The 13130-nt window shown below is 47.1% G+C and overlaps 2 protein-coding genes across 7 annotated transcripts in view; one reads left to right on the plus strand and one right to left on the minus strand.

The window, feature by feature from the left end:
* Positions 1 to 1428: 1428 nt before the first annotated feature.
* Positions 1429 to 9648, plus strand: rflna (refilin A). Its single transcript, XM_076047165.1, has 3 exons — positions 1429 to 1721; positions 6674 to 6783; positions 6861 to 9648. Exons 1-3 carry the CDS (start codon positions 1503 to 1505, stop codon positions 7192 to 7194), a joined length of 663 nt encoding a protein of 220 aa, XP_075903280.1. The 5' UTR covers positions 1429 to 1502; the 3' UTR covers positions 7195 to 9648.
* A 336-nt stretch (positions 9649 to 9984) lies between these two features.
* The window catches only part of ncor2 (nuclear receptor corepressor 2), an 88703-nt gene continuing 85557 nt past the window's right edge, over positions 9985 to 13130 (minus strand). For all 6 annotated transcript variants that reach the window (XM_076047164.1, XM_076047160.1, XM_076047163.1 and 3 more), the window contains exon 46: positions 9985 to 12941. In XM_076047164.1, the coding sequence (XP_075903279.1) occupies positions 12739 to 12941 (203 nt within the window). In that variant the 3' untranslated portion in view covers positions 9985 to 12738. The remainder of the gene's footprint in view (positions 12942 to 13130) is intronic.

The following is a 13130-nucleotide window of genomic DNA, read 5'->3' on the forward strand; positions in this document are numbered from 1 at the left end:
TGTCTTGTATGAGATTTAAACGTACAACTATGTGATGGTTGTAACCTTCTGTAACCTTTAATCTCATATTCAAGCCCGGTCATTTTGATTGGATCTAGAAATGGGCCTGTATGAACAGCAATAAACCCGTTCTCTTAGGAGACGCCCTGCTCAACCCCAACCCCATAATGACAAACAGAAATGGCTCTGAATGTCTTTATGATGGCTAACAGACTTATTCTGAAAGGTAACGCTTGTGACCCGAGAGTGAGAATCACACTGGTCGCTTCAGGAACTACTTGTTGAGCGGTTTTAATGCATTATCCTGGCCAAGACCAGACTGGGGGAAGGACAGGGAGCCATTATTGGATGTTGACACTTGTAATAATAATAGCCAATGTTATTTTCTACATATTTATCTTATATGTTCTGAAAATGTACTGAACAGTGACCCCAAAGCTGAGGTACACATAGTGTACACAATTTTGGCAAAAAAAATAAATAAATAAATACTGAAGTAAAACTCTAATTAAGTACAATAACAAAGTATTTGCACTTTGTTACTTCCCGCCTCTGCATCGGGATTCTGAGTCTCTGGAAGCTAATATGATGACATAGCATGTAGCTCAAATCACCTTGGCGAGCCTGTTTTTATCAACCAGATAAACTAATAACGCCCAATAATGAGACCCGCAGGTCGAATTCATGGGTCCGGGCGCTGCGGGGAGAGGCGGTGATAAGAAGAAACAGTCTGACATTATATGTGGTACCGGCCAACAAGGGAGCCCAGCACGACTGTCGGGTTGTCCGTGGAGGCGAACCAGCCAGAGCCAAAGAGCTGGAGCGGAGCCAGGTTCAAAGAAAACCTCCTGGCAGGATCATGGAGAGGGAGCTCCAGAGAGAGAGAGAGAGAGAGAGAGAGAGGTGGGGGAGGAGGAGTGTGTGTGTGTGTGTGTGTGTGTGTGAGAGAGAGAGAGAGAGAGAGCAGCCGAGCAGAGCAGAGCAGAGCAGCTCTCCTCCTCCACCGCGGCGGTGCCACACGCACGGACCTCTGTTGTTTTTCTCCCTGCGATCTTATTCAAGTGTTGGTGCGTTGGTGACAAGTTGAACCCGTTATTTTTTATTATTATTATTATTTTTTTTGTCGGGAGCGGCGTGTTTTTCATTTAAATTCCCGCCTATTTGGAATATATTCTTCGATAGCGATACATTGTTTTGCTTGCTGGAGGCGCTCGGAGCGCACAGGTAGAGCTTTTGGTTGAGGACAGATCAGCGATTCCCTCCACTGTTTCTCCGCAGCATTTTGCCCTGAATGTTGTTCCTCCTCTCTTTATCGCCTGACAGGATTTTTTTTTCTGTCTGTTCTCTCTCTCTCTGTCGCCTCGGAACTCGACAGTGCGACTCCACTATAGTCCCAGGACTCTCCTAGATATTTTTTTTTCTCCCTTCCACCGATCCTCCTCCTATACCCCCCACCCCCCACCCCCACAAACCCTCCTCCATTCGGTGAGGTTGTCCCAGAAATGGTGGGGCACCTACATCTACAATCCATGGATGACAGCCTGAAGGGGAAGAACCGGGAAGGGCTCCTGGACAGCCCGGACTCGGGGCTGCCGCCCAGCCCCAGTCCGCCTTTCTGCTCGCTCTCGCCGAGCCTCAGCGAGTCGCGCTCGGCCAGCTGCGCCACGCCAGTGGACCGCGAGCATGGAGTGTACCGACGGGACGGCAGAGAGGGCAAACTGGTGAGACACGGTCCCACTTTTTTTTTGTTTTTTTATTTTGCTTTCTTTCTTTTTAGTTTCCACAAACTGATAAAAAAAAAAAATTAATGAAAGAGGCCGGTGGGTGCGTAACGCGGCCGTGCGTCCTGGAGCTGGTATTTCAGTATGAAGAGATTTAACATCTGGAAGGACACACACACACACACACACACACACACACACACACACACACACACACACACACAGTGTGTTTGCGGCCCCTTCCTCCAACGTCGCACTTGTTGCCTCTGACTGTCAGTGATCCAGTGGCTCCGCTCGTCTCTCTCTCCCTGGTTTTGTCAGCTGGTCCCAGACTGTGTGGTGGTGTCACAGGGGTCACAGAGTTGATTAGGGGGTAAGGGGAGTTGATTTTGCTGGGTGGGTGGGTGGGTGGGTGATGGGAAGTTGGGTGGCGCTCCCAGGGGTCCACGCCACAGCATTCCAGGGTGCCCCCCACCCCCCCCCCCTCCCCCACCCTACCCCGCAGCACGATGACAGCAAGTTTTATTAGCCTTAATTATTCCTGTTAGGCAAGGCAAGCAAGCAGCTTGTGTTTGAGTAAGCACGACGTTGACATTTAACTTGTAATGATCTCAAGAGCTGGACAGATTGGATGTGATACTCTTCATAGCGTGTCGTCCCCCAGTGGTGGCGACGGCTGCGGCAGCAGGCCTGCGTCTGAAAGGAAAAGAAGAGAAATGCAGCTGGCTTGTTGATTCAGACCAGTGCAAATCCCCCCCCCCCCTTCACTTGACGGGAGCTTTTTGTTTCGTTTGGACAGTGAAACCCTTTTTTAAGCCCCAAACCACCACCACCACCACCACCACCAAACTCTTAAACACTGACACTTCACTGAAGATCTGAAAATAAAAGTGCTGGAACAGCACAGCAGGAAATGGAGAAAACACAGTGCGAGTCATAACTTAACAACCAATTGTGCACATTTCAACCAGGTCCATTATGGAGAGATAGAGATAAAGATGCAGAGATAGAGATTTCTCATCACTGCGTGTGCACCTTGTGTACACTGATTGTTTGCAGGTTTGGGGGGGTGGGGGGGGTGGTTTGAGCAATTTGACTTTTGTGCCACAGTATTACCAAAGTGTGGAACATTGGGATGTTTGATTAAAAAAATAAAAATAAAAAGGTTTATGACTATCAGCACAGATCAGCAACAACTTCAGCTCATAAAGCCTGCGCTACACGCGTCAGCACTAAACACGGAGCATAAATAACAGCCAGGATGTGCTGGCAAAGTAAATCTATTTTAAATCATTTTCTAACTGCCATGCAATAAATCTAGTCACACTGTCTGCTGGGCCACTGTGTCGAGTGCGATCTCCCGCTGGTTCCAAAGGGGCCCGGTGCCACTCGTGTGGCGCACACAGGGAATAAAACCCCCATGTTGTCAGCTGCAGCTTTGTGCAGGATGACGGTAACACCGCAAGGAGAGACGAGGTGAAGGAAGTTGTTTGCTTTCAACTTAAAGTTCACCGGTACAAAGGTGAAGCGGCGCACTTTGTGTTTGTCTCCTTGAGGTGTTGAGTCAAGCAGAGGGAAGCTCAGTCAGTCAGTGATGCACACACAAGGATGTCATCCAGTTGGGTTTTTTTCTCTCACAAAAACTGTGAGTGACATTTTCGGTGCAACTTCCCTTTCTGCCGCGATTTATAGTGGCGGGAAGTAACCAAGTAAAAGTACGTTGTCACGGTACTTCAGCAGATTTTTCAGGTATCAGTACTTGAAAACATTTTGCTTTTGCTCCCTACATTCGTACACAATTATCTGTACTTTCTACTCCTTACATTGGAAAAATGTTACTTTTGTGTTAAAAAGATACAAACTCTAATAAAAGCAACTCACTTTTTATTTTTATAGTTGTTGTTGCTTGAAGCTATTTGAACTCTGCTGTTGTGTAGTTAAATATAAAGCTGGATCATATTTTAGAGGGAGATTATTTTAGAGTACCTCGGCTGTGGGGTCGCTCTTCATTACTTTTTTAGTACAGATAAAAATAAATATATGGTAAATAACATTAGTCATTGTTATTTAAAGTGCAAACATCCAATAATGGCTCGCTGGCCATAGCTTTAACTGATTACAGTGTTGTTGTACTGCAGTTGAAAAAGAAAAGATACTATAGTATTGAGAGTAACAAAGATGATCCTGCAAGACCTCTGGTCAGTTCAGTCCTGATTATTCTGTCACAACTTTTTTCATTTTTGCAAAATTATCAACAAATGCATTGTGCCACTAATGGCAAAACCTATTAAGGGCATTGAAGAAGCTGTTCTTTCTTACTTTAACTTGAGTAAGTTGAACCAGTACTTTTGCTTTTACCAGACTGCGTAAGTTTCTTTTGCTTTTACTTTAGTACATCATGCAAAATACTTTTTCCACCTCTGATGATTTCTGCCATCCAAGAGATTTGACTGGAAATCGTTTCCTGGTCACTCCCAGCTCTGCCAACATGTCTGTGCAGGTCAGGCTGCTTTTGCTGAGAGTTTGATGGAGGATTGAGACTGCAGCTGGGCCCCGATACAGTCGGAGAAAGTGAGCCGCTCTAATCCTCCCGAGGTTTTCTCGCTCTGGTTTTCGCTCTGGTTTTCGCTCTGCTGCGCAGATTCCCCTTTTTTCAAAGATCGGCCCTGACAGGCGCAGCCACCGTTTCCGACCTCCCCCACCCCTCCCTCTGCGAGGGTTGGAAACCCGGTAGAAAAACATTATCGCGAGGAGGACAAGTGTTTGTTTTTTTTACCTCACCCACCACCCAGCTTCTTTTTTCGTCCTCGTCCCAAATCTATTTGTGCGCTGTTGTTGTTGTAGCGAAAACAATCCTCTATGCCGTCTATTCCGGTGGTGCGGGGCCCGGCTCGTTAGGGCGGCTGCTGCTCGCAGCCCCGTTGCATAAGTTTTCAATGACCTCTCACTTCTAAAATTAACGGGGGACAAACAGACAGTCTGTCTGTTTTCGAGCGGGGTGGCCAGATTTTTGGGACAAGACGACGAGGGGTGGGTGGAGGGTGGGCCGGGGGGTAGAGTGAGCGCGAACCTTATACTTGGAGAGCGGGGCGAGCGTGGCTGCGTCGTCTGCAGGAGGCGCTAGAATTAGAGGTCAACTGTTGGGCGGGATTAGACGAGTGGAGGATCCGGTGCCTCCTGATTTAGCGTCGCTCTGGCTGCAGGAGATCTGATGGACTCCCACCTCCCTCGCCATTCTATTGTGCATTGTGTTTTACCGTGCTCGGCCGCAGCCTTTATAGTTGGAGGGGAGTTCCGGGGGGGCGGGTGGGGGCTTTGCCCGGCAATTCTTTTTGAGTTGTTGAGAAGCTGCCAGGACATACCGTAGGGCGAATAGCCAGGATGCTGCTCGTGCCGGAGCTGACGGGAGGGGGATGAGGGCGCCTGTCGTCCAGCAGCGGCAGCAGCAGCAGCAGCAGCAGCAGGAAGTGAGCAGACCTGCAGAACTTTACTCCCTCCCTCTAAGCTCCTCCCCGGCGACGTGAGAGTTGAGCCCCGCGAGCGGAGACAAGCGTGCGCTGCTGGTGGCGGGCGGCTAAAGTGTGTAAGACGAGACCCGGCAGCAGCGCCGCGTTTTTGCCCTTGGGCTGTTCCTGCTCGTCTCCGGCGGTGGCATGCGTGTCTGACTGCGGCCAAACTGCAGCATGTGACAGCCTCCCACGTGTAATGTGAGAAGGGTCCAAGACGTGGTGGTGGAGGTGGCGGCGGTGGTGGTGGAGATGGTGGGGTGTTATATTCAGACTGGACACTGTTTGGATACAGAGTGGAGCTAGAATTACTCGCTTAATTCATCAATCCGAAATAAGAGGTTTTGCCAGAGATTCCTGTACCTGGCTAATCGTGTCGGTACTGGTTCCAACGAAAAGGTCAAACTCGCTGCTGCTCCTGCTGCTGCTGCTGCTGCTGCTGCTGCTACTGCTGCATCTGATGCAGTTTCTTTAATAATACGTTCAGCCCTGCCCTCATTTCCGTCAGTCAACAAAGGCTCAAAGAAGCAACATTTTGAGTGCTCCTTCAAGGTTCAGTGTCTAAAATCTGGCCTGATTTTTTTTTTTATTATTATTTTTATTGGTCAAAGCTGAATATACTGCCCATAACTTCATGAATAAAAGTATATACTTGCAGTACAGTAGAAGTTATCTGGTTTTCCTCCCCATAGAACGAGTCTCATATAGATATAAGAATACACATAGATCAAGACCAGTTAGCTGCCATCTTGCACCCCCATATTTCTAAGGAAGCCTGGTGTGGACAATCCAGCTGCCTGACAGCGCATTTCATATTTAGGATGAGCGCTCCCATCCTTAAGTTACCAACGAAGAAGAAGGTGGACAAGGTATCCAGGTGTGTGTGTGCTCATGCCACTGTAGTTCACTGGCATGCTTGGGAGAGTGAAAGGATGAGCGATGCTATCTAAAATTAACCACTTGATGTCGCTGCTTCTTCTCAAAATATGACACACTTAACCTTTAAAAGCAATGAGAAACAATGGATTAATATGAATATAATATGGTCATTGGTTAAAATGAACTCCGTTCGGATGCATGGAAGAAGAAAAAAAACTAGAAACTCATTGTTGAAGATAAACAAGGGGTGTGTTTTCTACCATGGATCCTGACAAATCTTCACCGGTTTATTGTCTACCTCTGGACATGAACAGATTTCTTCCTCTGTGATTGGCCGTACGTCCGACAGTCAGCTGCTCGGATGTCTTTGTGCACCACTGCTCTGGTTTGGCTTAACTGAGGCAAACTGACAACTATTGGGACACCTACTTGTATTAGATCCTTTTTCACTGACGAGGGTCAAACCTTCTCACATCATCCTTTGCCTGTGGCAGCAAACAGGATGTCTGTTGTCCTTGCTCGAGTAAACATCAAGGGCCGAAATCAATGACTGTTTCCTGTCTGCAGCTGCCGTACCTGCTGCTGAACTCCACGGGATCCGACTCCAAGACTCGCATGCACCCCGTCTTCTACGGCGAAAGCATCGAGGTCAAACCCAAACCAGAGCAGGAAATCAAGTAAGAGACCCCCCCTTAAGTCTCCACGCTGCCACCTGGTGTTTCAAGTGTAACCGAAGCGTCTCTCCTTCCCGAAGGTGCAACTCGGAGGTCAAGTACGACTCGGACAGACACTTCCGGGACCAGGTGCACTGCGCCCTTTTCCCCACGCCCACCTCCTACAGCGAGACGGTGGTGGCCGTGCGGGACTGCACCTGGAGGAGCTACAAGTCCGAGGTGCACCTGGAGCCGCGGCAGAAGCCCGTCAGCTACCGGAGCACCACCATCATTTACCCCAAGCACGCCAAGAGCACGTACCGCACCACGCTCCGCTACAACTCGGGCAGCTCCCGCCGCTGGTTCGTCTCCACGGTGCAGCTGGAGTCCAGCGAGGACACGAGTGCCTGCGTCCTCTACGCAGAGGACCTGTAGGGGGCCCCTACGGGGAGATGATGGAACTATGGAAAAGGAGGGAAATACTTCAAATGAATCCCAGAGATCCAGTGGATCCCACCCTAAGCGGGACGAATGGAAACTCTGGGAAACTTTGGTTTTTGTTTCACCGGGCTGTTTTGTTTCTACCCTTTGAACAGTTTGTCTTTTTCTGAAAGACAGCTTGGAGCTGCATGCCAATAGTTAATGTCTTATTAGGCACAAGAGTTGATTTATTGGTGAGTCGCACGAGGCCCTTCGGGTTGGTTTGTGCTGTACAGATTTCGGCGAAGCTTGCTAAGTCGCACTGCTGCCGAGCTTTCTGAGGTTGTTATGCTATTGCACTTCTTTCCGTTCTATTACGGTCGTCCCTGTGAATCTGCAGGGGGAGGACAAGTGGAGGGGGGTGGGGCGGTCATGCCACAGTACGTCGCATGATAAAAAAAAATCGGACCAAAGGTAGTTTATCTCTTTATAAGTGCGCTCGGAGACAGAGCACCGTGTCATTTCGTATCAGGTTGAACTATTTTTAAGTTTTTTGCAGCAAGTCCACTTATAGCAATGTACTAAAGTGAACAGCAGCAGAGTGTCGACCACCAAAGGCGGTTGTTGATGTTTTCATACTTTTGGTTAATTTTGTTTTTATTGGAAAACAGGGCTGCGTAGCAACACTCAACTGAATTTTTTAAATACCCTAAATATTATTTATTGAGAGTTTTAATGCCTACAATCACAGTTACTTTGCTTGGCTTTCAGGGACTGTGTAAGATGATCTTTAATAAGAGGAGCCTTTATCTTTTCAAGACATTTAGGAAAGGCTGCAAATCACTTTATGGGTTTTTTTTTTGTTTTCTTTTTCAGTGTTTGTCTTTAACCTGCTTTGGTGCCAAATTGTGAGTTTGTTTCCAAGGAAAGTGACATAAAAATAGGTTATAGGGGTCTAATGTTCACTTCTTTGTAACTCTGCTTCGTGCCAGACAATCAGATGCAGCAGAAATCGCTGCTGTCAGAAAAAAAGATGATGTTTCCTCCTGGTGATCGCCTCTTAGTAAGTACGCTACTACTAAAACTACAAAAAGTGACATTACATCATAAAGATTGGGTATTTAAGCAGACGCAACCACAATTTACTGACGCAGAAACTACCAACAGCGATGAGTGAAAACCGCAACAAAAAAATAAGTTGCGATCTGAATGACCTGTCATGTGACCTTGAGCATCACCGCAACGAAATTTCGACCAAAAGTCGAATGTCTCTAACTTTCTGTGAGTTTGTCTTTACTGCAGAGTTTTAGTAAAAAGCAACGGCAATATGTGACCTGTTGCAGCGACACATTTGCAGGGCTGCACAGACAAACTGAAGGGCATATCAAGCCAAGTGACAAGTCACACTTAAATCTTTTTAATGAATGCAGGAAATCTGCTAAAAAAAAAAAAAAAAACAAGAAAAAAAAACAACTGTTTTGACTCTTCACACTCGTGCAGGAGTTGGATATTTTAACTTTTCAGCCATTGGAGACACAGAAACACTGCAGTGAAGTCAAATAAGTGGCAGGTGTGATGTTTCAAACTGATCCATTTCCTGATATAACCATGGTGATGCCTGTCCAGTGGGTCGCTGTGTTACGGAACGTGTAAACTGCTGTTTCTAATGCACAGTTCCACATAAAAAAAATATGTTGTGCCCTTTAAAAAAAAAGATTTCAGCATAACTTGTGCAACTGATGGCGCTCACTAATGTCTAGCAGCAACTTATCCATCTCATTTAAAAGAGCTTTAATTTTCATATTGGGGATGTTCAGCAAGTTGTAAAATAGTGTTATCAAAGAGGGATACTGGAAGAAACTTTACCTCAAATTTTCTTAGACATTAATTTTATTTCATGGCAAGCGTATATTCATGACTTTTTGGTACGGTCCTTGGTTTGGGATTTTTTTGTTTGTTCGTTTGTCTGTAATTAATGTCTTGGTTGCATTGTAAGGGAATATAAATGGACGAGGGAGGTGATTCTGAAGAGACAGTAGGTGAAGAGAGCAAACAGAAAGATTCAAATCTGATGTGCTCTCCTTGAAAAGAAGGCGAGGGACTGGTTGGAAGACGGTTCCGTTTGAGACACGGAAGAGTTCCTGATGAGATGAGGCGGTGGAGGCGTTTGTCATGCGTTGACAGTCTGCGACACGTTTGCTGAGAGTGACGAGGAAAGTCGGCGGTGTGCTCGAGTGGTTTCATGTGCGTCATGTCGGTGTTTTTTAACTATTGATTCGTTACTGTAAAATATTTCTCCTGTTGTATATGTGGCAATGAGACCTTCATAATTCTTTATATTTTTGTACGTCAAGTTCACCCTCCTTTTTTTAATCATTTGAAATAATAATGATGGTAATAATAATAAAAATAAAAAAAAGATGTATGTATACAGTGATGGAATAAAAAGAGCATCTTTCAAGCCTTTGATGCAAGTGTGCCGAGTACATTTGTTCATCACAAATCAACCTAGCGGTCCACTTGTCATTCGGTGGTCAGAAGAGGGAAAAGTCACATGTTTACATTTTCTTTGGGAGAAATTTGACAGGACAAATGTTTCATATTATCACAATATGTACAATTTTGGTACCTTAAGTTCACATTTCCATTTCAGTCTATTTTTACGAGGGGATAACTTTTTAGTATTTGGCAATTTGTTTTTGCTGATGCTGCCCTCTACTGGCTGCTTACTCTCAATACCTTGGACGAGCCGCTCACAAGAAACGCAAATTCACCGGAGTCGAATGAAATAAACCAAGGCGTGACTGGCAATAAGCTTTTTATTTAAACATTAAGGCAGTGTTTTCTTTGTTTTCATTTTTACACTGCTATCCACAAAGCTTGCTGGTGGGCATGTAGAATTTAACCATGTGAATATTCTTTTTTTCTTCTTTTTTTTTTTTTTTTTTTCCTTTTTCAGAATACCAACCTTGAAGCAAGCCACATAAATATGTACATCTCTTCAGTTTTATATACAATCCTTGCTATTATACAGTGGGTTATAATAATAAAAAAAAAAAGAAAATCATTATGCACAAAAATGTTTGAACAATGTACTATTTGTCAATCCTCACCCGTCCATGCTTGGAGAGTGAACACAACAGCAATTAACTTTTACCGTTTGAATACGTTTTTCACCATTAGTGACTGAAATAATAATAATAAAAAAAAGAAAACAGAAGGGAAAAATAAACACGAACGCATGTTAATTAAAAGTCATTCGGTATGTTTAAAAAAAAAAAAGAGAGAGAGAAAAGAAAAGCAACAGATTAGTCCATCATCAGTTTTGAACACATTTGGATATGGCTTGGTCTGTTTACGGTCACATTCTTAAATTTCATTAGTGGACAATTGTTCCATCGCACGCACACAGAGAGAGAGTGAGAGAGAGAAAGAGAGAGAGGGGGGGGGGGGAGCGGGGGAGTGGGACAGAGAGAGAGAGAGAGAGAGAGAGAGAGAGAGATAAAGAGGCCTGTGGCCTTGCAACGGAAAGCAAAGTGTCCACTGGAGACGGCGGCTCTGAAACATGGCTGAGCTCTGTGCACTCAGAGAGGAGGTAGTCCTATAACAGTCATGTTTACACTGGGGGAGCCAGGTGAGGAACAGACACGCAGCGACCGCTGAGGTCTGGCAACCTCACCGTCACCCCCCCACCCCCACGCACCCCTCAACCGTTTTCACGCCGCAAAACAGGAGAGAGACCTTTCCGAGGGGGAAATAGTGAGAATGTTTCGTATGAAATAAAAACGAGCGGCGAAAGAAAAAGAAAAAAGCGTATTTTTCCGTTAACCATTACAAACACGTTAGGGTGCAACAAAGTACACTTAAAAAGACATCACGGGTCTCAGAATCGAGTTTGAACACATTCACGCACACCCAGGTTTTGAATTAGAAGTTTAAAAAAGGCGAAAATCTGCGATGGAACGAGAGGAGGAGGAGAAAGACGCACAGGTCAGATGGTGGAAAAAGTGGACGTTTCGTTTGCTTTGTCGGATTTCTGACGGCAGAAGCTCGCGAGAGGAAATCAAAAGAAAAAGAAAAACAAACTTGTGCGTCGTCTCAGCACTGTACGCTGGAAAAATAAATGGCACTTAACAACCTAGGAATATCGGAGCTGTATTAAAAGTCTGCCCGTGACCAGGACTCGGACACCAGGAGGTCCTCTGTTGGGACTCGGGCGCGGAGAAATGGCTTTTCTCTCTCGACGCCTGCAGAACATCAAACCCAAACCCCGTGGCCGTGACGAGGCTCTTGCTCTGAAGCGGTCCGAGCTCGACCCTGTGGCTGCTGCTGCGAGTGATTGTCGCTCCCAGTGCGGGCTTGACCAGTGCTTTTGGGGGCGAGACCCCACCAAACCCCCCCCCCCCAATCCCCCCCCAAAAAATTCCAAACAGGTAGGTGGCTGAAGGTTTCCTCGACAGTGACACATTTCTCTGGTGTTCTCCAGCCTGTTTGTCGCCTGCGTCGCTAACAGGCTAACAGCTAAGTGCTTCATATCCCAAAAAGAAAACAACAACAAGCAAACAAAAAAGCTTCGACAAACACAGACGTGGTTAATATCAAGACAGTGAGAAAGTCACTTGTTTCAGTGCCATCCATCCGGAGAATTCCTCTCCTGACGTCGACAGGCCTTTCAGGACCCTCCCTAAAAAAAAAAATAATGTCTGTCTGTCTGTCTGTGTGTGTGTGTGTGTGTGTGTGTGTGTGTGTGTGTGTGTGTGTGTGTGTGTGTGTGTGTGTGTACCCTGTAAACCAACGATATGACCCGTCCGCTGTACGACGATCCTCAGGTGTGCTGCTGCTGTGCTTCCCCACCGCAAAAGTTACATCATGGCAGACGACAAATTGACACCATTCAGGAGGGAGGAAAAAAAAAAACCCATCACCATCCAAACGGATCGAAGGACTCCGCCGCTCGTGTTCCAAAAGCACAGGACCGATAAACCAAAGTGTCAAATAAAAGTGAACCGAAAAAAAACCCCAACGTTCTCCTCCCGTCGCCCCGCCGGAGCACGCGGACAGTCTGAGACTCCCAAGTCCTGCAGTTCCCTGCAGGGGGGGTGGGGGTGGGGTGGTCCTTTGTCACGGGGGACGACCGTAGTGGGCGGCAACGAGGACGGACGGCGTCTGGCGGTCTGCCCCAGACGCCCAGACAGACCGAGGTGTCGCTGAGTCGGGACTCGGTGCTGATAAGGCCAGAGAGAGAAGAAGAAGAGCAGGCGGAGACACAAAGAGAGACGCTTCCTGTCCTGTGGCCCAGTCCTTGGAGTGAGAGAGTGAGTGAGGGAGCGAGGGAGCGAGGGAGGGAGGAGGTGAGAGACACAAGGAGAGCAGCAAATGTTCCAGCTGGGCACCATCCTCTCAGTCAGGCGTAGGTGTGTGTGTCTATGTTTGTGTGCGTGTGTGTGTTTGTGTGTGTCCCTAGCCGACCGAGGACCGGCAGTATGGAATGATGGTTGCAGGGCGACGTGACCTCAGTGGAGGCGGTGGTTGGTGGTTGGTGGGGGAGGGGGCGGGGCCTCACTCGCTGTCCGACAGGGTCTCGTACTGGGACATGAGCAGAGGTTTGGGCTCCTCCTCTCCCCAAGGCCTGCCCTGCCCGCCGGCCCCCAGGCCAGGGGCCGGGCCTCCCGGCTGGGCGGAGGAGGGGGAGGGGGCCGAGACGGTGCCGCTGGGGAAACGCATGATCAGCGGGCTGCAGGGGTAGGGCGTCGGAGTCGAACCTGCAAGGGAGACACAGGACGAACAGCGCTGGGTGTTAATGTAAAGCAGAGTGTGAGACACATTGCAAAATGGCTGCAAATTACTTATTTACTTATTTACTATCACTTACTTATTTTTGTTGTCGACTAATCGATCGATTATTATTATTTTTTTTCCGATTAATCGATTAGTCACGATTATCTCCTTTA

Source organism: Nelusetta ayraudi, unplaced genomic scaffold (assembly GCF_046127955.1).
Source record: "Nelusetta ayraudi isolate G7.1 ecotype Tasmania unplaced genomic scaffold, CSIRO-AGI_Nayr_v1 ptg000092l, whole genome shotgun sequence".
Classification (NCBI taxonomy): Eukaryota; Metazoa; Chordata; class Actinopteri; order Tetraodontiformes; family Monacanthidae; genus Nelusetta; species Nelusetta ayraudi.